At 38.9% G+C, this 27,693-nt stretch overlaps 1 protein-coding gene across 3 annotated transcripts in view; it reads left to right on the forward strand.

Moving 5' to 3' along the window:
* Nucleotides 1–27,693, forward strand: part of LOC138831477 (thyroid receptor-interacting protein 11) — an 81,634-nt gene that overhangs the window by 40,836 nt on the left and 13,105 nt on the right. For all 3 annotated transcript variants that reach the window (XM_070028523.1, XM_070028524.1, XM_070028525.1), the window contains exons 12-16: nt 2,552–2,692; nt 3,168–3,361; nt 9,530–9,693; nt 11,962–12,065; nt 17,016–17,115. In XM_070028523.1, coding sequence (XP_069884624.1) covers nt 2,552–2,692; nt 3,168–3,361; nt 9,530–9,693; nt 11,962–12,065; nt 17,016–17,115 — 703 coding nt within the window. The remainder of the gene's footprint in view (nt 1–2,551; nt 2,693–3,167; nt 3,362–9,529; nt 9,694–11,961; nt 12,066–17,015; nt 17,116–27,693) is intronic.

Consider the following 27,693-nt stretch of genomic DNA (forward strand, 5'->3'; position numbering starts at 1 on the left):
TGCTGGTGGCTTACACCTGTAATCCTATCTACTCTGGAGGCCCCAGTTAAAGCTGGCCTGGGAAGGAAAGTCCATGAGACTCTTATATCCAATAAAACCACCAGAAAACCGGAAGTGGCACTGTAGTTCAAGTGATAGAGCATTCACCTTGAGCTGAAGGGCTCAGGGACAGTGCCTGGGTCCAGAGTTCAGGCCCCACAACTGACAAATAATAATAATAATAATAATAATAATAATAATAATAATAATAATAAAGAAAATCCATTAAGCTGGCTTAAATGAATCAGGTAGTCACAACCCAAAGTTTGAAAAGTATTAAGTATGAGCAATACTTTAAACATAGTAGATTCTAACAATACTTTATACTACTTTTAGTAATAGAAATTTAGAAAAGAGATTATAAAACAATAGAATGTTCAGTGACTGCTTCTTAAAGATAATACAAGATGCAATATGATTTTGACTCAGTTAAATTCTGTCTTTATTTGATTAAATAGATTTTTTTTCTTTTTTCTTTTTATTATTTTTTATTGTGAAAATACTGTACTGAGGGGTTACAATTACATGGGCAAGATAATGAGTACATTTCTTATCAAGCATTGTAGCCTCCTCCTTTGTTTCCCCTTCCCATCCTCCCCCTCCCCCCACCCAAACCTCCCCGCTCCCCCCCACCTGCTGATTAAATAGATATTGTCAATGTTGAAGAGTTCAATCCGTCAGAGATAACTTCTTAGCTTTAATGGTACTGTTCTGTACCTCTAGTCCAGCATTTTACTGATTAATTGCAGATGGAGGCTTATGGATTTTTCTGCTCTGGTTGGCTTCCAACAATGATCCTCAGGACTCAGCCTCCTGAATGGCTAGGATCATTAGGCATGAGTCACCAGAGTGTGGCTTTTCCTGTTTTTAAAGAATGGGTGTGTTAGTTAGGCTGACCCTGAATGCCCATGTGCTCCTCCTGCTTCAGCTCCCTGAATAATTGGGATTACAAGTGCAAACCTTTTCACCAGGCACAGTTTTTTTTTTTAAGAAACAAAAGTTCACATGAAAACTTAAGGTAGGGCTGGGATGTAGCTCAGTGGCAAAGCACTTGCCTAGCAAGTGCAACGTCCTGGGTTCGATCCCCAGTACCAAAAAAGAAAAGACAAAAAAAATACAGTTAAAAAAAAAAAAACCCAAACGAAAACTTAAGGTAGCACTATAGATTTCTTTGCTGTGCATATTTAAAATTGTATCAAGAATTAATTGTGAAGCCGGGCGCTGGTGGCTCACGCCTGTAATCCTAGCTACTCAGGAGGCTGAGATCTGAGGATCGCGGTTCAAAGCCAGCCCGGGCAGGAAAGACCGTGAGACTCCTATCTCCAATAAACCACCAGAAAACTGGAAGTGGCGCTGTAGCTCAAGTGGTAGAGCGCTCGCCTTGAGCTGGAGAGCTGAGGGACAGCGCCCAGGCCCAGAGTTCAAGCCCCATGACCGACAAAAAAAAAAAAAAAAAAGAATTAATTGTGAGTAGTCTACCAGTTTCTTAAGCTTTTCAGAATTCCACTCTTGTCCAAAATTCATGGCCTTACTTTGCCGTGAAGGGCTAACTTTTTTTCTGCTGTTATTAATATATTTATTGTACTTATATGGAACTCATTCAGGAAATACATTTTTATTATTATTTAGCAAAATAACATCCCAGAGTTGCTTTCATTTATTGTTACCAAAATGCATGTGAAATGTTTTCTGTCTTTTGCCAGTCAGTTGACACTTACTTTCTCTGACAGTTGTATGTGCCTGTTAAGGAGACACATATTACATACAAACTGTAACAAACAAATTTCATTGGTGTTTTGGGTTTGTGGATCATTTGTTCTACAGAGTAAATTTGGAGACATTTTTGCCTCTTGAGTTCCTTTTTATTATTATTAAACTCCTTGTAAAAACATTTTCAACTGGGCACTAGTGGCTCATGCCTGTAATCCTAGCTACTCAAGAGGCTGAGATATGAAGATTACAGTTCAAAGCCAGCCCAAGCAGAAAAGTCACTAAAAAGAGCTCAAATGGTAAAGTACTAGCCTTAAGCAAAAGAAACTTAGGGACAGCGTCCACACACTTGAGTTCAAACCCTGGGACTGGCACAAAAACAAAAAAAGAAAAGAAAAATATTTCCAGTAAACTTTTTCTTCTAGAACAATTGTAGCTGTGCAGAAAAATTGAGATAATGGAGAGTTCTTCCTTACATTGTTAGCAATAGGTTCCTTACTGTTAACATCTTACATTATATGGTACATTTGTTACAGCTAATGAACCAGTCTTGACGTATGAACCTAAAGTTCATACTTTTTTTTAGTTTTTTATCAAAAATGTCCTTTTCCTATTCCAAGATGCCATGTAAGATACCACATTATATTGAATGTCTTATGTCCTTTCCTCTAGACAGTTTCTCAGATTTCTCTTGTTTTAGTTGACTTTGAGATAGTTAAACTATAATCTAAATTTATTTAGTGAAGAAAATGCCTCTTTAAAATATATTTTTCTTAAAAGCTAAAGTAATTTCTTTCCAAAGGGCAAGACTGGAGAGTTAAATCAGCTTTTAAATACAGTTAAATCAATGCAGGAGAAGACAGTTACATTTCAGCAGGAGAGAGACCAAGTCACATTGGCCCTGAAGCAGAAGCAGATGGAAAACAGCACCCTCCAGAATGAGGTATGCTTTCACTTTAAAGGAGCAATGTGTGAACCAATGTATTAATCATTGTCAGTTTAAAATTGAATGTATCTCTTGATTCCTTCTTTCAGTGTGCTGTGGTAGAATTTTTATTTCTCTGGTGTATTTTATTTAGTTTTAAAAAGTGAAAAACAGCATATCTTGGATATAAGAAAAAATTGTCACCCAGAGAGTATGACAAAAAGTGTGACATACAGAGGGGCCAGTACTTTTGTATAGTTCTGTTTTTCATGTCACCAACAAATGAGGTTTTACAAAGCAGAGCTTCCAGGTGGATATTGCAGATGATCTCAGGGGAATTTTTCCCAGCATAGGTACATTCTGGCAATATGAGGTATTAGCATGCCATTTGTAGACTTCAATAGTGTGAAAACATTTGATAACAAAGTAGTTTGTTGGGGATAGAAGGTGGAGCATTATTAGTAAGAAAAATAAAACAGTGGCCTCTACCTAGGTTCAACACTTGCGAGACAAAGAATTAAGATTAAACCAGGAGCTACAGAGATTACGTAATCATCTTTTAGAATCAGAAGATTCTTATACCCGGGAAGCTTTGGCTGCAGAAGATAGAGAGGTTAAACTAAGAAAGAAGGTCACAGCCTTGGAGGAAAAGCTAGTCTCATCTTCTAATGCAATGGAAAACGCAAGGTAACTTTTTGATTCTTCTTTTCTGCATTAACTTCACTTGAGCATTTGAGTATAAGCCTCAGTAAGTATTTTCATATATTAGTTCATTTTCATGAAATTAATCTTAGTTTTATAGTTGAGGAAACTGAAGGCAAAGAGACATAAAAGTTGCCCCAGGTCAGGTACACAGTGTGTGTAGAGGGGGTCACACATATTTCTAATCTTAAGCAGATCTGGCATTCAGATTCTCTTTCTCTCAACCACCTAGATAATTGCAATTGTCGTTTTGTGGGAAAATGACAAGTGGCTGATTAGTTAATTCTATCCAGTCACCAGAGAACTAATTTATGTGTTTTTATTTTCCATCAAGTGATTGAAGGTTGAGTTGGCTATGGGTATTAGAATAGGAGAGTACAGTGCACCAATACAGGGTGAAGACCTGGGTCAGCATGGAGAATGACTATTGATTTCTAGAACTTTTTAGCAACCAGGTCTCTGTATATATTCTTTTTTATTATTATTTTAAATTTATTTAAAAATTTTTTTGTTGGTCATGGGGCCTGAACTCTGGGCCTGGGCCCTGCCCCTCAGTTCTTCAGCTCAAGGCTAGCACTCTACCACTTGAGCCACACCACTTCCTGTTTTTTCTGCTTATGTGGTGCTGAAGAATCAAACCCAGGGCTTCATGCATGCAAGACAAGCACTCTACCACTGAGCCACCTTCCCAGCCCCTATATAGTCTTTTAATTATTATTTCACTCAACATCAAATGTTGATCCTTTTAAGCGTACTTTAGTTATACAGTACATGAAATGTGATTTCATTTATCCTTGCATTTTGGTTTTTTTTAATTCTGCTTTTTTTAATAGTCTTGACTCATGACTTAGTTTTGGTTACCTACCACCTTATCCTTATTAGAAAAATATTATACTTTTTATTTCAGGAAAATCACAAGTTTCCTTTATGGCCAGGGATGTTAACTGTTTCCTCATATGTTTATTTGCCATTTTTTCCTCCTTTTCTGAGATGTCTCTCTTTAGCTTCTTTTCTCTTTTATTAATTGATTTATTAGTTGTTGGTTTATTTTTGGAGGGGTACTTTCTTTGTCAGATATTTTGCTGATAAAGATGCTCTTCCATTCTGTTGGCTGTCTTTCTAGTTTAGTAACTATGTCCTTTGTTGTACAGAAACTTTTTATTTTTATTTATTTTTATTTTTTGTTCCCAGTCCTGAGGTTTGAACTCAAGGCCCCAGGCACTGTCACTGAGCTTCTTTTGCTCAAGGCTAGCACTCTACCACTTGAGACACAATCCTACTTCTGGCTCTTTCTGTTCATGTGGTACTGAGGAATTGAACCCAGGACTTTATGTTAGGGAATCACTGTACCACTAAGCCACATTCCCAGCCCCTGATACTTTATTTTGATGTAATCCCATTTGGAAAGTATCTCTCCTATTTGCTGTACTCCTAGGACTCTTTAAAAAGTTCCTGCCTATGCCTGTAAGTTCTGATGTTTCTCCTACTCCATCTTGCAGTAGTTTCAAAGTTTCAGGCCTTACATTGAAATATTTGATCCACTTTGACTTGTGTATGGTGTAAAATAGGGATCCAATTTTAGTTTTGCCCAATTTTTCCAATACCAATTATTGAAGTGGCTGTCTTTTTTCCACTGTATATTTTTTATTCCCTTGTCAAATATCAGATACTGTAAGTATATAACTATTTCTGGGTCTTCTAGTCTGTTCCATTGATATTCCAGCCTGTTTTTCTGCCAGTTCCAAGATGTTTTTGTTATTATAGCTCTATAGTAGAGTTTGAGGTTTGGATTGTGCTACCACCAATATTGCTTTTTTGCCTAAACTGCTTTGGCTCAGAATAACATTTTATTAAGTAGGGTTATAATCTAGTAATTCCTTTCTTCAGAAAAAAATGTCTTCCATTAGCTGGGTGCTGGTGGCTCACACCTGTAATCCTAACTGCTCAGGAGGCTAAGATCTGAGGATTCCAGTTCAAAGCCAGCCCAGGCAGGAAAGTCCATGAGACTCTTTTTTTTTTTTGGGGGGGGGGGTGTCTAGTCGTGAGGCCTGAACTCTGGGCCTGGGCGCTCTCCCTCAGCTCTTCAGCTCATGGCTAGCGCTCTACCACTTGAGCCACAGCGCCACTTCCAGCTTTTTTTTTTTTTTGCTTATGTGGTGCTGAGGAATCGAACCCAGGGCCTCATGCATGCAAGGCAAGCACTCTACCACTGAGCCACCTTCCCAGCCCCTCCATGAGACTCTTATCTCCAATAAAGCACTAGAAATCTGGAAGTGGCGCTGTGACTCAAGCGGTAGAGCGCTAGCCTTGAGCTGAAGAGCTGAGGGACAGTGCCAAGCCCAGAGTTCAAGTCCCACGACCAACAAAAAATAAATAAAAATAAATTCTTCCATTAAGCTACCTACCTTATCTTTACTTCATAACTATCATCTACATCTAGCCCAACCTTATTACTCAGCTCCTCAGAGCTACTTTATTTCTCTTTATTTTTCTAATTTTTTTTTTCATGTTGTTCTGCCTGAAAAGTGCACCTGTTTTTCTGTAACTCCTAATCATTCTTCAGATTTTCTCTTTGTTTTGTTGTTTTTGGTCATGGGGCTTGAACTCTGTGTCTGGCGCTGTCCCTCAGCTCTTCAGCTCAAGGTTAGTGGTCTACCCTTGAGCCACAGTGCCACTTCCATTTTCTGGTGGTTTTATTGCCTGGGCTGGCTTTGAACCATGACCCCCAGATCTCAGCCTCCTGAGTAGCTAGTATTACAGGCTTGAGCCACCAATGCCCGACTCTGTTTTCTTCACTTAGAACTCTACTTCTCATATCCCTTATATCCAAAACTAAACCCTGTTGGGATGTCTTTCTTTTGAACTTGGATAACACTTGGGGTCTTGGATAGGGCATCTTATGTTTTAGTCTAAATAACAAATAATTACTGACTTGTTGCATACTGTGTTTCCAATAAATTTTAAGTTTTCATGGGAGTACGAATGATGTCATTGTGTACCCTTCCAATATATAAATATATATAGATAAATAGATTACATATAGATTATATAAAGTTTAATTAACATTCAGTGAATAGTTTACACCAAATCAATAAGCTAGATTTTGCTTTTTTGAGCCCTTGCTTAAGAAAGGAGCATCTAGTATTAACCTTTTTTTTTTTTTTTTTTGGTTGGTTGTTTGGTTGGTTGCGGGCCTTAAACTCTGGGCCTAGGCGCTGTCCCTGACCTCTTTTTTTGCTCAAGGCTAACATTCTACCACTTGAGCTACTATGCCATATCCAATTTTCTGGTGGTTAATTGATGATATGAGTCTTCTGGACTTTTTGCTGCCTGGGCTGGCTTCAAACTGCAGTCCTCAGATCTCAGCCTTCTGAGTAGCTTGGATTACAGGTTTGAACCACCAGTGCCTGGCTTGTATTAACTTTTTGAGTGCAGAACTCATATTTTGGGCTTTTTTCCAGAGCCAGTATTATCATGGACACCTAGCTGCATGACAGCTCTGAAGAAAGGGAGATGATGCTCTCCAATGCTCTAGAGTTGGGGTTCACCACCCTCTCCAACTCCATGCTGGTGGTGAACCCCACAGAGCAGCCTTTGGAAAATGAAGCTGTCACCCCAGAGTTCACCAACAGGAACCTTCCAAATATGGAGCTCTTGGCAGTAGCCAGAAAGAATGAGGTTGGAGGACTGTGTGGCCCTCCTCAGAGTTCTGGCACAGGATATGTTATAAGGACTCAGAATCAGGTAGAAGGGGTTGTTGAGCATCGAAATGGCCAGGTTGTGGTTTCGGCATCCATCTGGGAATGGGCTATTAAAAAGCACATTTACAACTCCAAACACATGGTGGCTTGCAAGAATATAGGACAAGTACTGACTGCTTGAAGGCAGACATCAATTTCATGGTCTACCAATCAACCCCATGGAAAAGCAACCTCAGATTCAATGAAATGCCATAGAATGCCATGACAGAGCTTCAGAGAATCTATGAGTTAAAAGAAGCATTGTTTTCGATATGTTACTGCAGCCTTGGAAAGAAAGCATCTAGAAGAACAACCAGCTTGGAACAGAATAATAATGTAACAGAGAAAGATTATTTGTAGTTAGGGCTTCTTTGTCTCCTTTATCTGTGTATGGTTCTAGTGTCTTTTTTTCTTTTTTTTTTTTTCATGGGGCCTGAACTCTAGGCCTGAGCACTGTACCTCAGCTATTTATCTCTTTAACTCTGAGGAATCTACCCAGGGCCTTATGTATGCAAGGCAAGCACTCTACCACTGAGCCACCTTCCCAGCCTCAAGTGTCATTTTAAATCAGGGCTTATTTTTTCCCCTTTTTAGACCTATCAAGTGTTCATAGATACTTAACCTATCTCATTAACTAAGGAAAACGATTATCAATGATGGGTTAACTATTAGAAGGCAGAGTTGGGGCTGGGAATGTGGCTTAGTGGTAGAGTGGTTGTTTGGCATACATGAAGCCCTGGATTCAGTTCCTCAGTACCACATAAACAGAAAAGCCAGAAGTAACACTGTGTTTCAGGTGGTAGAGTGCTAGCCTTAGGCAAAAGAAAGCTCAGGGATAATGCCCAGGCCCTGAATTCAAGCCCCAGGACTGGTGGGGGAAAAAAAAAGGCTAGTGTAGAAGGCAGCGTTGTTTGTAAGTTACAAATAAAGTATATTATTATTAATTCTTTTTTTTTTTTATTTTGGTCAGTCGTGGGGCTTGAACTCTGGATCTAGGCACTGTCCCTGAGCTCTTCAGCTCAAGGCTAGCACTCTACCACTTGAGCCACAGTGCCATTTCTGGTTTTCTGCTTTTTTATTGGAGATAAAGAGTCTCATGGACTTTACTGCCCAGGTTGACTGTGAACTGTGATCCTCATATCTCAGCCTTCTGAGTAGCTAGGATTACAGGCGTGAGACACCATTGCCCGGCTTATTATTAACTCTTAAAAAAAACTCATATTGTTCTTAAATTCATGTTTTGATTTGCTAACTTAACAGTGGAACAAAATCCAGGGACATTTGGAGACAGAATTCAAGTCTCATCAACACAGCTCTTTCCACTAGAGGGTGCTATTAGGTAAAGTGTCTTCATAATGAGTTGCTCTTAATAAGTTTCAGTGGCTGCTCTGAAAGAATTTAGCTGGATATCAGATCCCATGAAGATCATTGCAATAATTTGAATGTAATTGCACATTGGGACACATTATTCTAATGACACCTGGATACGTGCTGTATAAATAAGTCTCTTAGAGACCTCTGGGTCCTTAGGTGGGGCAAGAGTAGGATTTAGTCTACCTAAGGTAGGCAGAAAGATGTTAGTGAAAGGTGATTAATTAGGGTAGTTAGTAGGATAGCCTTTGGGAGTTTGGGAATTTACCATAACCACAAGTGTCAAAAGCAGTGGAGATTCAGAATCCATTCTTGGTTAGATTAAAAGCTAACAAAATGAGCCCTAGAAAAAAAAAAAAAAAAAAAAAAAAAAAAAAAAAAAAAAAAAAAGCTAACAAAATGAGTTCAAAAGATCTTATGATAATTATCTTATGATAATTGTATTTATACCAGAAACACAAAAGGTATAAGCTATTTGTGGAAAAAAATTACTCTTTTGTTGATATTTGTTGTATAGGATACTTCTTAGACTTAAAAGGACTGTCATTTTTTCAAAGTCACTTGGACAGAATGGTGATTAACAGAAGAAAAGAGAACAAAATCAGAGGAACTCTTTGAGCTTGTCTGAAATCTAACTTGAATTTAATGCAGTAAACTGTAGTGAAGGTGAAATTCATAGAGACAAATCGATGGATATGAGAAAGAAAGGGAAGTTACTATATCATAGCTATAGTGTTTCAGTTTGGGAAGAGGAAAACTGTCTAGGTAGATAGATAGGGGGAATGATTACATAGCAGTGTGAGTATACTTAGTACCTCTCAATACTATACTTAAAAATGGTTAAATGGTAAAATTAGTAGAGTTATATTGATCAAAGTAAACATTTAAAGTTATTTAAATATGAAAAGATGCTTTATCTTGTTAAAATACATAAATACTTTGATTTTTGAATTTAGGGCTTTAAGATGTAGGGAACATGTTTCTTCTTGTTAAAATAGCTAAATAGATAGCAGCAATTTGATCTTACTCTCTTTTTTTGAAGTCATCAGGCCAATGTGCAGGTAGAATCCTTGCAAGAACAGTTGAACATGGTCTCTAAGCAAAGAGATGAAACTGCGTTGCAGCTTTCTGTCTCTCGGGAACAAGTAAAGCAGTATGCTACATCATTAGCCAATCTGCAGATGGTCCTAGAACACTTCCAACAAGGTAAGTTGTATGGCTGATTTTTCAGTGAAAGAAAATTGTAATTAGTGGTGATTTTTCCATATATGTTAATTTAGACTAGATATAGGTTTCTTATTGAAGGGAGAGAGGTTAATAGCTATCAGTTAATCTAGGCTCCTTTTACAAGTGAAACTCAAATATAAAATACATTTAGTACCTAAAAGTTTTAGTATCTTATAACTAGTTGTGAAAGTTGAGGAATTATAAAGGTAACATGAAGAAGGATGATTGTATGATAAGAGAATACAAAGAAGAGAGCGATGTATACATAGAAAACAGGGCCTTGCACTTGCTAGGCAGGCACTTGAGCATGTATGCCATACCCCGATGCTTTTTGATGGGTTATTTTTTCAATAGGATTGCACATTTTTGTCTGGGGCCAGTCTCAGACTGTAGTCCTCTTACCTAGGCTTCCCTCATATACTGTCATACCTGACTTACTGACCATAATGGGGTTTTTGTATATTTCCCCACACATATACTGGCCTCAAACTGTGATCTTCAAACTTCTGACCTTCACCTCCTGAGTAGCTGGACAGCATGAACCACCACATCTGAATTGATTTTTTTTTTCTCCAGGACTAGAAATTGAACTCAGAGTCTGATGCTTTTGCTCACAGTCTGGTGTTCTACTGCTTAAACCCCACCTCTAGCTCCTTGAATTTATTTATTATTATTTAGTGCTGTTACTTGGGATTGAACTCAGGGCCTACCTGTCTCATCTTTGTCATTCAAGTTTGGCTTGTTACGACTTGAGCCTTTTGGTGGTTAATTGGAGATAAGGGACTGTTCTGCCTGAACTGGCTTTGTGATCTTCAGCTCTCAGCGTCCTGAGTAGCTAGGATTACAGGCATGAGCCATAGCCTAACCTGGATTTTAAACACAAGAATTCTTTTTTTTTTTTTTTGGGGTGGGGTCCGGTTATGGGGCCTGAACTCTGGGCCTGGGCGCTGTCCCTCAGCTCTTCAGCTCAAGGCCAGCGCTCTACCACTTGAGCCACAGCACCACTTCCGGCTTTTTTTCTCTTTTGCTTATGTGGTGCTGAGGAATTGAACTCAGGGCCTCAGGCATGCAAGGCAAGCGCTCTACCACTAAGCCACCTTCCCAGCCCCAACACAAGAATTCTTTAGGTCTGCTTTATAATGCAATTACTAGAACAGGTATGTATACAAAGTTGGATTGAGGCTATAGAGAGCATTGCTAAAGAGGAACTGTTGAATAGAGTTATAAAGGGAGAAAAGAATCTCCAAGGTAGATAAGATGGAGAAGGGCCTAGGCAGAGGAAATACTGACCTCATTACTTTTGTTCCACTTAACATGATCACTAAAGCAATATATGCTTTGTTTTTCTTGTTGAACCATTTGAACTGTTTTAGGCATATTTTGGGTTTTTGTTTGTTTGTTTTGGTTGTTGTTGGGTTCTTTTGGTCATAGGGCTTGAACTCTGGGCTTGGGCGCTGTTCCTGCACTCTTCAGCTCAAGGCGAGAGCTCTACCACTCCTGTAAACTACTAGTTTACTGGAGATGAGTCTCATGGACTTTCCTGCCTGGGCTGGCTTTGAACTGTGATCCTCAGATCTCAGCCTCCTGAGTAGCTAGGATTACAGGCGTGAGCCACTGGCACCTGGTAACATATTTTGTTTTATTATGTGCCAGTATTGGGGCCTTATGCTATTCAGTGTTTTTTTGTTTTTTGAGTTTTTTTGTTTTTTGTTTTTTTGGGGTTCTTTGTTGGTCATGGGGCTTGAACTCTGGGCTTGGGCGCTGTCCCTGTGCTCTTCAGCTCAAGGCAGGCGCTCTACCGAGTGAGCCACAGTGCCACTTCTGGTTTTCTAGTGGTTTATTGGAGATGAGTCTCACGGACTTTCCTACCTGGGCTGGCTTTGAACTGCGATCCTCAGATCTCAGCCTCCTGAGTAGCTAGGATTACAGGTGTGAGCCACCGGCTCCCGGCTGTTTTGTTTTGTTTGTTTTTTATGCTGTTCTGGGCACCATCCCTGAGCTTTTTTAAGGCTAATACTCTACCACTTGAGCCACGGCTTCACTTCTGGCTTTTTTGGTAGTTAATTGGAAATAGTCTCACAGGCTTTCCTGCCTGGGCTGGCTTAGAACCTCAATCCTCAGTTCTCAGCCTCCAGAGTAGCTTGGATTACAGGCGTGAGCCATTGGCACCTCTTTTCTTAAGTAGTTTGTAATTAGAGTTTTATCATACAATTGTAAAATACTAACATAACTTTCCTTTCTCATTAGAGGAAAAAGCTATGTATTCTGCTGAATTAGAAAAGCAAAAACAGCTTATAACAGAATGGAAAAAAAAGGCAGAAAATCTGGAAGGAAAAGTGTTATCATTGCAGGTAGGCCAAAACAGTTTTCTGTTATAAATTGTGTTATTCATGATACGACTGCTGTTAGGATTTTGTCTTGGCAATAATCTTAGGGAGCATTCATTTAGTGAATATTGTGAGAGTGGTGACTCTGTCCAGCCTGCTAAATGTAACTATGAATAAAACACTCAGATTCTCCTTAGCTGAGTGGAAATTTAGAGTAGGCATAACAAATATGGTATGAAAGGGCATTTGAAAGGATATTTATTGGAAGATGGCAAAGTTTTTTCTAATACAGTTGTACTAATTTACTCCTACCAGCAATGCATCCTGTCAACACTTTATGCTTTGATAGTTAACATCATCATCATTATCTGTACTTTGCACATAGTAGGCCAACACTCTTAACATTTGAGCCTTGCCCTCAAGTATTTTGTTTGTACTTTGGTTTTGAGATAGTTTTACTAACTTTGCCTGGGCTAGTCTTGAACTTGAGATCTTCCTACCTCTGCCCTCTAGGTAGGTAGGATTACAAGTGTGCATCACTACTCTCAGCTCAAATTTTTAAAGTTTTTGCCAAACTTTTACCACTAAGAAGGCTTATTAGTCTGTTTTATGCTGCTTTTTATAGAATATCACAGACTGGATAATATAAATAATTAAATAAAATGTTTTAATAGTTTTGGGGGCTTCGAAGCCCATGATAGACAGCAAGAAGGCCTTATTGCTGCATCATTTCTTGGCTGAATGGCAAAAAGAGGCCAAGAAGAGAGAGACAGACAGCAAGAGGGAGCTGAACTTGTCCTTTTATAAGAAACTAACTCCTGTTGGGTGCCAGTGACTTGTGCAGTGATTTGTGCCTGTAATCCTAGATACTCAGGAGGCTGAGATCTGAGGATCACAGTTCAAAGCCAGCCTGGCAGGAAAAGCCGTGAAACTCTTGGCTCCAATAAACCACCAGAAAATCAGAAGTGGCACTGTGGCTCAAGTGGTAGAGTACTAGCCTTGAGCTGAAGAGCTGAGGGACAACGCCCAGGCCTAGAGTTCAAGCCCCATGACTGACAAAAAAAAACAAACAAACCAGAAGTGGAACTACAGATCAAGTGGTAGAGCACTAGCATTGAGCAAGAAAGCTGAGGGATAGTGACCAGGCCTAGAGTTCAAGCCTTAGGACTGGCCTGGCACACACACACACTCTCTCTCTCTCTCTCTCTAGCTTTTCCTCTCTCTCTCTCTCCCTCTTCTCTCTCCTTTTTCTCTCCTCTCTCCTATCTGTTCCCCAGGGACATGTTCCTACCACTGCTCAAACATTAGACCCTCCCTTATTGGAACTCATGAATTTTAGAGGACACATTCCAATCACAGCAGAACTATATCTTCTTGTAGTATTCCCTGATTATTAATGTAATCAAGCATCTTTTAATATGCTTATTGACCACTTATGCTTACTCATCAGAGTTCATTAATACATTTTCCCATGCTTTCACTTGTGTCCCCTGGTTCTAAAATATCTTCTCTGAAACTGCCTGAAGTTCAGATCTTTTTATTTAAGGGGACAGGGGCAGTATTGGGGTATAAATTCAAAACCTTGTGCTTGCTCTGTGGGTGCTCTACCACTTGAGCCTTTCCCCTAGACCTTTTTGCTTTAGTTATTTTTCAGGTAGGATCTCACATTTCTACCTGTACCATAATCCTCCTGTTTATGCTTCCCACATATTTGAGATGACAGGTGTGTGCAACCATACCTAGCGTTTTATTGTTAGACATGGAGTCTTTTGCCTGGACTAGCTTCAAACCACAATCCTTCCAAGTATACAAGAATACAGGCATGAGCCACTGTGCCTGGCTCAAATCTTTTTAAAGTAGTTTTTTTTTAATTTAAAATATAATATACTGTTTAAAAATCAGAAGGAAAAGGTTGAAATTAATAAAGGTAAAAACTGAAGCTAATGAAATGAAAACCAAACAAATGATAGAAAAAAAAGAAAAATACAAATGATATTCAAAAAGCATTAGTGTAGTTTTTCTTTTTTGTTTTGTTTTCTTATCAATTGTGGGGCTTGAACTCTGGGCCTGGGTGCTGTCCCTCAGCTCTTCAGCTCAAGGCTAAGGTTCTACCACTTGGAGTCACAGTGCCACTTCCGGTTTTCTGGTGGTTAATTGTAGATAAGAGGCTCATGGACTTTCCTGGCTCAGGTTAGCTTTGAACCACAATCCTCAAATCTCAGTCTCCTGGGAAGCTAGGATTACAGGCGTGAGCCACCAGTGCCCAGCCATTAGTATAGTTGTAATTTTTAATAATCTTTTTTTTTGGGGGGGGCGGGTCTGGTCGTGGGGCCTGAACTCTGGGCCTGGGTGCTGTCCCTCAGCTCTTCAGCTCAAGGCTAGTGTTCTACCACTTGAGTCACAGCGCCACTACCGGCTTTTTTCTTTTTGCTTATGTGGTGTTGAGGAAGTGAACCCAGGGCCTCATGCATGCAAGGCAAGCACTCTACCACTGAGCCACCTTCCCAGCCCCTTTTAATAATCTTATAAACTATAAGATTTAAAAAGTAATTTGAAGACAGGTACCGTTAGCTCATGCCTATAATCATAGCTACTCAGGAGGCTGAGATCTGAGGATCACAGTCAAAGCCAACCTGGGCCAGGAAAGTCCAATTAACCACCAGAAAACCGGAAGTGGCACTGTGGCTCAAAGTGGTAGAACATTAGCCTTGAGCTGAAGAGCAGAGGAACAGCGCTCTGGCCAGAGTTCAAGCCCTACAACCAACAAAAAAAAAGTAAATGAAAGTAAATTTCTTTTACCTCAAATTTAGTTTTGTGGATTTTGAATAGTACATTTTTATTGAAATGTTTTTATTTCATTCCCTCTGTATATGTTAGAACTCAACCTGTGTGTGCATATATACATAAATTTATATGTCTAATACACACAGACACACACTTGTGAGAGGTTTAAGGAATTTTTTTTTGCCAGTTCTTGGGCTTGAATTCAGGGCCTGGGCTCTGTCCCTGAGCTTCTTTTGCTCAAGGCTGGTTCCTACTGCTTTAGCCACAGCACCACTTCTGGCTTTTTCTGAGTATTTTATTGTAGATAAGAGTCTCATGGACTTTTCTGCCTGGAATGGCTTCTGCAGTCTTCAGATCTCAGCTTCCTGAGTGGCTAGGATTATAGACATGAACTATCAGCCAAGGAATTGACCATAGGATGCAGAGACTGGCTAGGCAAATCTACAGTGAAATTGGGAAGGGCACATCAAAAGCAGGATAGAACTCAGGCTGTTGTTCACAGGCAGGAAGGAAAGTCACAGCAGCCTAGATTCTAGGCAGAAGCTACTGTCCTAAAAAGGAATTTTTTGGCTTTTTGTAAGGGAGGGCAAATCTCTTCTTTTAAGAACTTCCAGCTGGTCCAGTCAGGCCACAGATTATCCCAGATCATTGTGCCTTACTTATACTTATCTTCTTAGCAATGTCTACATTATTGCCTATCCAAGATAACACATCTATAAGCTATCACTCTGAAATTTTGGCCTGAAATTTTAATGGGTAAGTTATCTAGAATAACCAAGAAAATTATAAGAAGGAATAGTGTTGAGGAGGGACTTGTCTATAGTATGTCTAAATAGAGCTATCAACGAATGAAACATTGGGTCTATTAGTGAATAGAAGGAGCCATAAATAAGGCTCGTGATACCTGAGAATTTAAAACTATACCTTAAACTAAAATAATTTAACTTAATAAGAAAAAAAGATAGTTTAATAAATGATATTGGCCAACTATTCATAAAGAAGGAAACAAAACTGGACTTGATAGTACACCATATTCAGAAATGGATTCCAGTTGTGTTAAAGCAAGGATTCTCAGCTGGGAGTACATGTTGACTATCTGGAAATAATTTTGACCCCTACTGTGACTGAGAGACTCTTGACATTTAGTGGGCTAGAAACTGTTAAAAACATCCCCACTGAGAAAGACTAAATTTAAAGATTTTCATGCAAAAATACAAATGTCTTAACCGGGCGCCAGTAGCTCATGCCTGTAATCCTAGCTACTCAGGAAGCTGAGATCTGAGGATCTTGGTTCAAAGCCAGTCCGGGCAGGAAAGTCCGTGAAACTCTTATCTCCAATAAACCACCAGAAAACCAGAAGTGGTGCTGTGGCTCAAGTGGTAGAGCGCTAGCCTCAAGCTGAAGAGCTGAGGGACAATACTCAGGCCCAGAGTTCAAGCCCCACGACCGACCAAAAAAATAAAAATACAAATGTCTTGCAGTAAGATCTAAAAGACTACATGTACATTCTTAGGGGCACGGAGGATCCTAACAGATTAAACTCACGATGCTATAAAATCAGAGTAGGACATTTTTGACTATATATCATTCAATGGTGTTTAAATGGCAAAAAACAGTATAGTCAGTAGAAAAATGCATATCTGATAAAAGTGTTTGTTTATTGTAGATGACAAAGGGTTCTTATCTGGAAACAAGGCATTCTTACAAACTGACAAGAGAGACAGCTCAGTAGAAACAAACTGCCAGAGTATACAAAGAGGTTTTCATGTAAGAGCAGATCCAGCTGTCGTGTAACAACAGACAAAAATACTCAAATGCAATAGTAGTCAGGGAAATAAAATTCAAGCAGTAAAGTCATAATGAAACATCGCTTTATGTATGTTGGACTTGTAATACTTAAAAGAGCAAGAACATTTGTTGCTATATTTCTTGACTTATCTTTTTTGTTTTACATCTTATTCTTTTTTTTTAAATTTGTCATATTGTCTTTTAGTAGCATTTTCTTTATTAAAAAGGCAATGTTTGTTGAGAAAGGCTGAGGGTTCTGTCTTTGATAACTTTTAGTTGCATAGACTTGCCCCAGGTCACAGAGATATGGCTTCATTAGGTAAGCTGCAACATGTCTTCTTAGCCCATGGGGTGTAGAACAGTTTTTGCATGCTGAATTTTTAATGAACTTCTCTCCCTTAGGAACGTTTGGATGAAGCAAATGCTGCACTGGATTCAGCATCAAGACTTACAGAGCAGTTAGATCTAAAGGAAGAGCAGCTTGAAGAACTTAAAAAACAAAGTAGGTTTTTCCCCCTTTTCCTTTGTTTCTAGTTGAACTGTAGTCTTCTATTATGTGTTGGTACAGCTGAGTGAGACCAACATTGTTGGTGGGTAACTTCCATTTCTACCGTAGATACTGTATCTATCATACATATTCTCAAATAAAAGATTAACTTTGTGAAACAGACATCTGGGTATAAGTAACTAGATTGTTGATTGCAGATGAGGCTTTACACCTAGGCACTTGTCATGTTTTGGTTTGGTTTTGGCACTCTCTCTTTCCCTAAAGTGAGCTTTGCATTTAGATTATCTGATGGGCCCCAGATTACCAGATAATTCATAGTACTTTGTTGTTCCTAATAGCTGACAGTGAAGACATGCACTCATTTAGTCTCTGACTTAGTGATAATCAGGAAGTTGAAGTTGTTCTGGGGCTGTATTTAGTAGGCAACGGTTTAAGACAATTGTAAGGGTGATAATGGAGCTTAGAAATGCATAAGGTTTAGGGGTCTATGTTGCCATAGCCGTAACAGGAAATATAATTAAGAAATTAAAAAATGCATGCCATCTATCATAAAATAGAAATTAGAAGGGTATAGAACAGAAGAAATACTGTTAAAACAGGATTAGTGACTTGGTCACTACGGTGGCCAGCCATTGAAGCAAACCATTGGAGCATGGAGAGTAAAGCACAAACCTACAGCTTGGCCTAATTCCAAGAGACAGAAAGTGGAAGTGTCTTAGGAATATAACAAAGAAACAAAACTAAGACAAATGTGGTGTAACTAGCCTCAAAATAATTCTAAAAGACCTCTGCTTTGTAAGAATTGCCTATCTAGGAAATCTAAATCTAGAGGAGGACCTGGAAATGAGCAGTGAGGAAAGAATATGTACTAAGTATATATTATAGACAGTTGACATAACATAGGCTGTATTAATTAGTCTTTTCCTTTTACATTTGCCTCAATTCCAAAGTAAAGAGTATTCTTTTTATAGGTTAACGAAATTGAGATTTAACACTCATCTCTAGAGTACATGGTCTTGCCATGTCAAGAAAAGAATTGTCTTTTGTTCTAGAAAGCTACATCTTTGCAAATATGGTAGTATCCTCTATACTGTGCCTTCACTGTCCAAAAGGCTGCTCTAACAAGATGCAGCAATTATTGGCAAAATAATGTAGTTAGATCTCATACCAGTACAACTACAGTACAACTGAAAGTGTTAGCTAAAGATTTCATGTCTTGGGGCTTAGCTAGAGTAATGAAAGTATCCTTGGTCTGCAGTAACTCAGTAATATGCATCATGCCTCTGTAATCTCTAAGGCCACTTTCCCTGTCTACCAGAGTCATTCCTAGCTCATGATCCATGTAGTCAGGAAAAATGTCACAGGCTTTTGTAGTGGTTAGTACTTGCTCAGGTGCCCATTGAAACTCCCAGTGGTCAAATATTTTCTGTTAAGACAAGTAGCCTGGGTTCCTCTTCAAATAAAAATTATAATGGCTATTCATCATCAATGTACAGGATGGTGGTGCTCATTTTCTGGAATCAGTATTACTAATGGAGAGAACTCTACTTAATTAGGTTTGTACAAGTGCTGTTTGATTTGAAAGGCAGGCAGGGAGCCAATGTGGCACAGACAGGAAGGGAAATACAAAGATGGCTGGTTCTGTTATGTCTTTAAATTAAATTATTCTTGCCCTTTTCAGCTCTTCTAACAATGTTTCCTCATGTTACCCAAGTGCTTAATACTGCTTTTTTATCTCTAAACACAAATGTGACTTTATTTTCTCAAAGCTTTACTCTTGATTTACTAATGTAAATAAATTCTTGATTGGCTTAGTTATTTCAAAAAGCATCACTGTATATTTTCCTTTATAAATCATTAAGTACTTAAAATGCTGATTGATGTTGTAATACTGCATTTTATTTTTAACACAGAAGTTGGCCAGACAGCAAAAATTTTTGCCAGGAGAAACAATTTTGAAAAAGACAAATTGATTTTTGTTGCAAGAAAGTACACAGGGACTTGAATTGTAGAGGCAAAGTATTGTTTTATTTCTATGAATTTGTAGACTAATGATTAGTTGACTTTCAATTTCAACATTTGAACAATATCAGGAAACTCATTTTAAAAGCGATAGTCAAAATAGTTGGTTATATTATTGCTACCAAAGATAAGATGACTCAGTCTGGTCAGACATGAAGAGAGGGCTGGAGACATTATTCAAATAGTAAAGTGTCTAACTAGCTAGTTCAAGATCCTGAGTTACCTGTTACCCTTTCACATATACATGTATGGATGTATGTGTTTGTGTGTGTATGATTAGACCTGTCATATGAATGACAATATTAAAACAGGTGAATATAGATGATTTCAATTTACTTCTCAAGGTATGTAATTGCTAATGCCATGTACATGCAACTAAGGGGGTACTTACAGATCTTGTATAAAAAAAACATGAAGATAGATGCTTATTAGTCACTAAGTAAGTATTTAATGAGAATTAGCTGCTTAGTTCAAGAAGCTTAATGGCAGGTAGCGTAGATACACTGTAAGTTAGTCATTTAAGATAGTAGTACTGGGCTGGGAAGGTGGCTCAGTGGTAGAGCGCTTGTCTTGCATGTTTGAGGCCCTGGGTTCTATTCCTCAGCACCACATTAGCAGAAAAAAAAGCCGGAATTGGTGCTGTGGCTCAAGTGCTAGCCTTGAGCTGAAGAGCTGAAGGACAGCGCCCAGGCCCAGAGTTCAGGCCCCACAACTGAGCGCCCCCCCCCAAAAAAAAAGATAGTAGTACTTAGACTACATAGTCTCTAGAACTCCATTAAGGGTCAGCCAACATTTCACGGAGGAAAGAACTCAAAGAGAACCTTAAACCACTATTGGGATTTTATCTAAAAAGTAAAAGAACTCTTTAAAACTATAAGGACTGTTTAAAACTATAAGGACTAATTTATACCCTCAGTGACGAAAGAAACCCCAAGATCCTGTAGGTATAGTATTTTAATAGATGATATTGGATAGAAGGATTACAGTTACCCTCCTTTCTAGAAATTATTTTAATATCTAAGAGTATTTTTTTTTCTTTTTTCTTTTGGTTATGGGGCTTGAACTTGGGACCTGGGCGCTGTGCCAGAGATCTTTGCTCAAGGCTAGCACTCTTATCACTTTGAGCCACAGAATCACTTCTAGTTTTCTGGTGGTTAATTGGAGATTCTTGCTCAGGATGGCTTTGAACCACAGTCCTCAGATCTAAGCCTCCTGAGTAGTTAGGATCACAGGCACAAGCCACTAGTGCCCAGCTGAGTATTCTTTTTCAGTATAATTCCAAAGACTTATTTCATATGTCATCTTATATTTGTTTTCTCAAACTTAACACACTATTTTATGAAGCAGATAGGACATCATCTGTCTATATTCTGAGTTGGTCAAGAGTTCAGAATTGTCATAGGATTGTTAGTGATGAGAAAATATACACCTGTATATTTCAGGCCATACACCTGGACTATAGCCGAGCCATTCAAAGATGGCTTGTAAATATGTGGACATTTTACTACTACTACTTCTACTCTTCCTCCTTCTTCCTCCTTCCTCCTTCCTCCTCCTCTGCTTCCTCCTCCTCCTCCTCCTCTGCTTCCTCCTCCTCCTCCTCCACTTCTTCTTTCCTCCTCCTCCTCTTTCTGTCATCTTTCTCCTCCTCCTCCTCCTCCTTCTTCTTCTTCCTCTTCCTCTTCTTCCTCTTCTTCTTCTTCCTCCTCCTCCTCCTTCTTTTTCCTCCTCCTCCCTCCTCCTTCCTTCTTTCTTCTTTCTTCTTTCTTCTTTCTTCTTTTTCTTCTGCCAGTCCTGGGACTTGGACACAGGGCTCAAAGCTAGCACTCTACCACTTGAGCCACAATGCTACTTCTGACTTTTTCTGTGTATGTGGTACTGCGGAATCAAACCCAGGGCTTCATGCATATTAGGCAAGCACACTACCACTAAGCCCCTTTCCCAACCCAACATTTTACTTCTTTAGCTTGTTTTCTAATGTCATCCTTGTGATAAATTCCTGCTTAAGTGAAAATGATTGGATAAAATAGAAATACAAAGCACAAGATACATCTTGTTTCAGTTACTATTATTGAAGAGTGAATTTATGCTGTGCAAAGAAAATTACGTTTTTATAATCAATAAAATTCAGTTCTAGCATCAGAAAGTCTTTAGCTCTATCTGTCCACTTGAACCACAGATCCACTTTGGGCTTTTTGGTTTCCTGTCTCAGGCTGACTTTCAACCAACATCCTCAGATCTCAACCAACTGAGTAGGAGTATAGGCATAAACCACCAACATCTAGCAATAGCTGATTAAAAAAAGAAGAAATTTAGTGACTGCTCTTTAAAAGTCTTCTCTGAATCAAAAAGTGGAAAATTTCCTTAGAATATTTTTAAAAGAAAATCTAGAAAAATGTATAAAATGAGTCCAAATAAAACTGTTATAAGAAGCATAAAAACATGCTTTAAATTTACAAACTATAAAAGCAGTTTAAAGCGTTCTTTTCATGGAACTACCTTCATGGTGCTGTATGATAGAGTTTTTATTTTAAATAAACATATTCTGTTCTCCAGGATGTGATTATGCAAGAAAACATATAACGTCCTGTTGAATATAGGCCAAATACATTCCCAGACGCTTTGTTACCCAAATCTTTGGAGAGATTTCTTTATGGATGTTTTTGGCAGAAGTAGTGATTTTAGAGGAAACATGTAAGAGGTACCAGATGCAGTTTTCTCAATTGTCTTTAGTGGTTAAAATGTTACTTGTAATGCCATAAACATCTGGGTATGCTAGACAATGGCAGCATTTTAATTAAGAAAAATGTGTGTATTAGGTATATAATTAAGCTATTTTAACTTAATGATTATGTTTTTAAATGTGTTAGCCTAATGTTGATGTTTGAATATAACAATGTTTTAGAATAGCAGTTCTTTAAAAATTATTTCTCTAAGTATAAGGTAATGATGTATTATATACAGATGAGAATGTTTTGAGTTAACATTTAGTGTTAACCGTTCTTACTTTTTTATGTATATGAATAATTTAGAATGCTGATTCTTTTCTTATTTCCCAGATACTCTTCCCTCCCAGAAAAGAAATCAGTTATTCTTTTACTGATTTATCAAATACTCATTGTTAATCCACTATATACCAAACACTACAGATAGGCATAGAAGAGATAGAAAGATAAGGGATGAAGGTCCTGTTTTCAGAAGTTTTGTAGACAAGCAGGAAAGGGAAAGAGACATGAAATCATATACATGCAACAGGTTGAGTGGAAAGGAAAGAGCTATTTTGTTTCCTTTGGTGTTGGGGATTGAACCCAGGGCTTTGCACATACTAGACTAGCACTGTACCACTGAGCTACACCATCCACCCAAGAGCTATCTGTCTATTCTACTGGGCCATGGTAGTGTTAAATGGCAGGAAAGGCTAGGGAAGGGTATAGATGACCTTGAATGAATAATAGGTACAACTAATAGATAGTTGGGAAAAGCATTCTAGGCAGAAGAGAGAATTCATATGCAATGAGGTAGCATAATTTAAAAACTGGTAATCTGAAAGTAGCGTTGACTAATAATAAGCAAAGAGCAGTTTGTATGTGAATATGTATGTGTAGAGGGCTGTGAAGGTGGAGGTAAGAGAGAGTTGCTGTATGGAGAACTAGAATTCTCAAGATGGATCACAACTGTGAATTGTAAACTGAGCTGGAGTGACAGTACAGACTAGCAAAGGAGATAGGTAAAGCCTAGGATACCTGGAAGCATGTTTGTACTAGGGCACTCCATGCAGGTTCTCCTACATGGACATGTGGGTCCTGTGTTACAAAGTCTCAGCTCCTTCAAGAGACAATAGGAATCTGCATTTGGAAGTTTTCTAATTTTTTTTTATGTGACACCTAAAAGTGTAGTTCAGGCTACATGACCCTTAAGAAAACTTCTATCGGCAAATTTTCTTCCTCCTTCTCCTCCCTCCTCCTCCTCCTCCCCCCCTGCTGCTGCTTCTGCTGCTGCGTCAACTCCTCCTCCTCCTCCTCCTCCTCCTCCTCCTCCCCCTCCTCTTCTTCTTCTTTTCTTCCTCCTCCTCCTCCTCCTCCTCCTCCTCCTCCTCCTCCTCCTCCTCCTCTTCCTCCTCCTCCTCCTCCTTTTGTCTTTCTTCTTTCTTCTTTTCTTTGTTTTTTGGTTGGTCGTGGGGCTTCAACTCTGGGCCTGAGCACTGTCCCTGAACTCTTCAGCTCAAGGCTAACGCTCTCCACTTTGAGCCACAGCGCCACTTCCAGTTTTCTGGTGGTTAATTGGAGATAAGAGTCTCAAAGACTTTCCTGCACAGGTTGGCTTTGAACCTGGATCCTCAGATCTCAGCCTCCTGAGTAGCTATGATTATAGGCATGCGCCACTGGCACCCAGCTATCAGTATATTTTATGTAGTGATGATGATCCTCACTAAGTGGAAACATTATTACAATGATTAGCTTTTCATTGACAAAATTGTGGGACAGCAGGATGCTGTCCTTGAGCTTTTTTTGCTCAAATTAGCACTCATCCACAGCTCCTTTCCAACTCTTTGATGATTAATTAGGGGTAAGAATTTCATGGACTTTTCTGCCTGGGCTGGTTTTGAGCCCCAGTCCTCATTCTCAGCTTCCAGAATAGCTAAGATTCCAGGCATGAGCCACTAGCACTTGGCAAAATTATAGTCTTTTTGAGATATGGCTGGTCTATGCAAACGTTTAAAAATGAAAAACTATTTAACTTGACTCAGAATCTTCACTCTTCTTAAAAAAAAAGTCTCTGCTTTAGTTTGAGAAAATATAGTATAAATTATCTAAATTTGTGATAAAGGGCTGAGGGCAAAAAGAGAAAGGAAAAATAAATTTGATTTGGTTATATTAAAATATTTATATAAATAAAAACAAACAAATAGACAAATAAATCTATCTCAAGTAGTTGAGCTCCAGTTAATGATGTGAGGATACATTTTATATTAGCAAAATTCTTATCTTCTGAAGTAAAATTTTAAAAGTAGAACTTTTCACTTAGTAGTTATTTATCTTTTTTTTGGGGGGGGGTTGGTTGTGGGGCTTGAACTCAGGGCCTGGACACTGTCCCTAAGCTTTTTTGCTCAAGGCTTCTTGCACTCTACCACTTTAAGCCATATCACCACTTCTGGTTTTCTGATCATTAATTAGAGATAAGAATCTCACCTGGGGGCTGGGAAGGTGGCTCAGTGGTAGAGTGCTTGCCTTGCATGCATGGGTTCGATTCCTGTCGAAAAAAGCCAGAAGTGGCACTGTGGCTCAAGTGGTAGAGCGCTAGCCTTCAGCTGAAGAGCTCAGGGATAGTGCACCCAGGCCCAGAGTTCAGGCCCCATGATCGACAAAAAAAAAAGAAAAGAATCTTACCGGAAGTGGCACTGTGGCTCAAGTGGTAGACAACCAGGAGGGAAAAGAAAAAGCACAAAGGAGATAATACTACATCTTAATGTCAAATTACAAATAGAAATCTCTCTCTTTTTTGTGATACTGGGGTTTGAACTCCAGGGCTAAGCTGAGTCATGCCTCTAGCCCAGCTTTTTTCTGGTTATTTTGGAGAACAGAGTTCAGTTACCTTTTCTACCCAGGCTAATCTCAAGCCACAGTTCTCCAGACTTAGCCTCCTTAGTAACTATAATTATAGGTGTGAGTCACCAGCCACCTTCTGGCTTACAAATGGGGCCTTTTAAAAATAATGTTATTTGGACTGGAGGCTGGTTCAGTTGGTAGATTGCCAGCCATCAGTGAAAAAGATGTACAAGATTAAGCAAGAACCTAATTAAATTAATTAATAGTATTTGATGTTGAAAGTTATGCCAGTGCTGGTGGCTGATACCTGTAATCATATCTACTGAGGAAGCTTACACTTGAGGATCACCGTTTGAAGGCAGCCTGAGTAAGAAAGTCTGTGAGACTCGTATCTCCCATTAATCACCCCCCCCCCAAAAAAAAAGCCAGATGTGGAACTGTGGCTGAAGCAGCAGAGTGCTAGTTATGAGCACACAAAATAAAAGCTCAGGGGTAGCTCCTGGGCCCTGAGTTCAAGCCCAAGACCTGTAAAAAAACAAAACAACAACAACAAAAAGTGACCTTTTAAATTCAAATTTTGTAACATATAGATCATCTAATTTCTGGCTTTTGCTTTAAATTATATTTAATAAAAGAAGAGACTAAATTGCTTTTAAATATTGTTAGAAAAAATACTAGGTTTAATATTGTATCTGGTTTAGATTTATTTTCAGGGTTTTCAACCCCAGACCCAATTTTTTATTGGCATTTCTACGTGTAAACAAATTCATTCTTCTAACATATTTTCCTTCTTCCTCCTTTTATAACTTTGGCTTTTTTTTTTCTTTTGTCAGGTGTGGGGTTTGAACTCTGGGCCTGGGCACTGTCCCTGAGCTCTTCCACTCAAGTCTAGAGCTTTACCACTTTGAGCCACAGCACCACTTTCGCTTTTCTGGTGCTTAATTGGAGATAAGAGTCTCACAGACTTTCCTGCCAGGGCTGTCTTTGAACCACGATCCTCAGATCTCAGCCTCCTGAGTAGCGAGGATCACAGGCTTGAGCCACCAGTAGTGCCTGGCTAACTTTGACTCTTAAAGATGAGAAATTTGCAAAATGGACAGGGAAAAAAATCTCACAGATTATTAATATTAATCATAGCAATAAGTATGATTGCTAAGTAATTAGGGAAAATTGAATGAGGTACTCCTTGTGGGTTATTTTAAGAAATCAGATGAATGAGAACTCATGCCTTTACTGTTTAGATTTGACCATTTGGTTCAGAATTTTAAGGTGGGTATGCATTATACAAAATGGGCAACAAAATCTGGCACTGGTGATAGGTCATGTTTTATATCCAGGTCTTCTGACTCAAGCTCTGAGTAGGCTTCATCTACTTTTTTCTTATTCAACTGATGGTTCAGTAAGCCTGACTTGGGTCTTGTCCATAGGAGCTTAGTCATGAAATAGCCAAATGACTTTGTGAGGAAGATGATTAATTTTAAGATACTCTCTGAAGACAATATTATAGAACACTGCCATTAATCACAAATAAAATGTAAAATTATGATGTGCTGACTTGTTGCAGGCAGTTGCTTTTTATATCCAATTTTGATTTTAAATCAAATAGTGAAGGCCATGACTCCATTTCTGGGTGTTTCAAAGAAGCCCTAGTCACGGGTTTTCAAAACCAGATTCAATCTCAGCTACTCTATTGCTAAGCTTTAAAGTGTTCCCACCCTTAAAACTTCTAAAGAGTTATTTGGCATGTGAAATTATTCACAGAAGTAATTGCGTTTGACTTAAAACCCATTTCTTTATAGTCATATTTTGCTTGCCCAGACAAATACAGTTCTGATTTCAGATTGTGGTTTGAGTTCATTTTCAATTTTTGTAGAGAAATATTTGAATTTCTAATGGGAGGAGAATAGTAAGTGTTCCTGGAGAAAAAGGAGTATCGAGGGACCTTTGAAATGGGTGTGTGAATTTCTCTTCTAAAGTCTTAGAATTTGTACCATTTCCTCTAGTCTTTCCCCTAAATTCTGAGGTTAGGGTTTTGTGTTTTTTTTTTCTTCTTCCTGAACCTAAACATCAATTTTTTTTTTCTTTTTCTCTTTTAAGATTGGGTCTTGTTGTATAGGCCAGGCTGGACTTGAGCTCACAATCTTCCTGTCTTAGCCAATTTAGTAATCAGATTAGGCATGTCCTATTACATCCAACATGATTTTCAATTTTTTATGGCCACATTAATATAATAAGATAGAGTTTAAGTTTACTTTCATACTTCTTTTTTTTTTTTTTTTGTCAGTTGTGAGCCCTGAACTCTGGGCCTGGGCACTGTCCCTCAGCAATTCACCTCAAGGCTAGTGCTCTACCACTTGAGCCACAGCACCACTTCCAGCTTTTTCTACATAGGTAGTGCTGAGGAATTGAACCCAGGGCCTCTTGCATGCATGGCAAGCACTCTACCACAGAGCCACCTTCTCAGCCCCTTTGATAATACTTTTTATGTAACCCTTTAGCATGTAATCAGTATTAAAATGATTACTTATGGAGGAAAGTAGGAGAAGAAAATCTCAGGAATGGAAGACGGAAAGATGGAAAGACTAGGGAAGTTTTTGTTGTTGTTTTTTTCCCTTCCAGTGGGGCTGGGAACTATCCCTGAGCTCTTTAGCTCAAGGCTAGCGCTCTACCATTTGAGCTATGCACCACTTTCTGGTTTTCTGGTGGTTAACTAGAGATAAGAGTCTCACAGACGTTCCTGCCCAAGCTAGCTTTGAACCCCGATCCTTAGATCTCAGCCACATGAGTAGCTAGGATTATAGGCATGAGCCACCGGTGCCTGACTCAAGAGTGGGGAAGTTTGACCTGTTTCTCCCCTGCCTTTCCTTCCTAGCCATAGAGAAAAGAGCAGATGAGCATGAAAGAGAAGATTGGCCCATCTTTACTCTGGTGGATGGTTAAGTCAGAGCAGTGATGAGAGATTAACTTGCTTATTTTGCTATTCTTCCTCTGAGTAGTTAAGAGT

Source organism: Dipodomys merriami, unplaced genomic scaffold (genome assembly GCF_024711535.1).
Source record: "Dipodomys merriami isolate MVZ:Mamm:240054 unplaced genomic scaffold, mDipMer1.0.p SCAF_198, whole genome shotgun sequence".
Lineage (NCBI taxonomy): Eukaryota > Metazoa > Chordata > Mammalia > Rodentia > Heteromyidae > Dipodomys > Dipodomys merriami.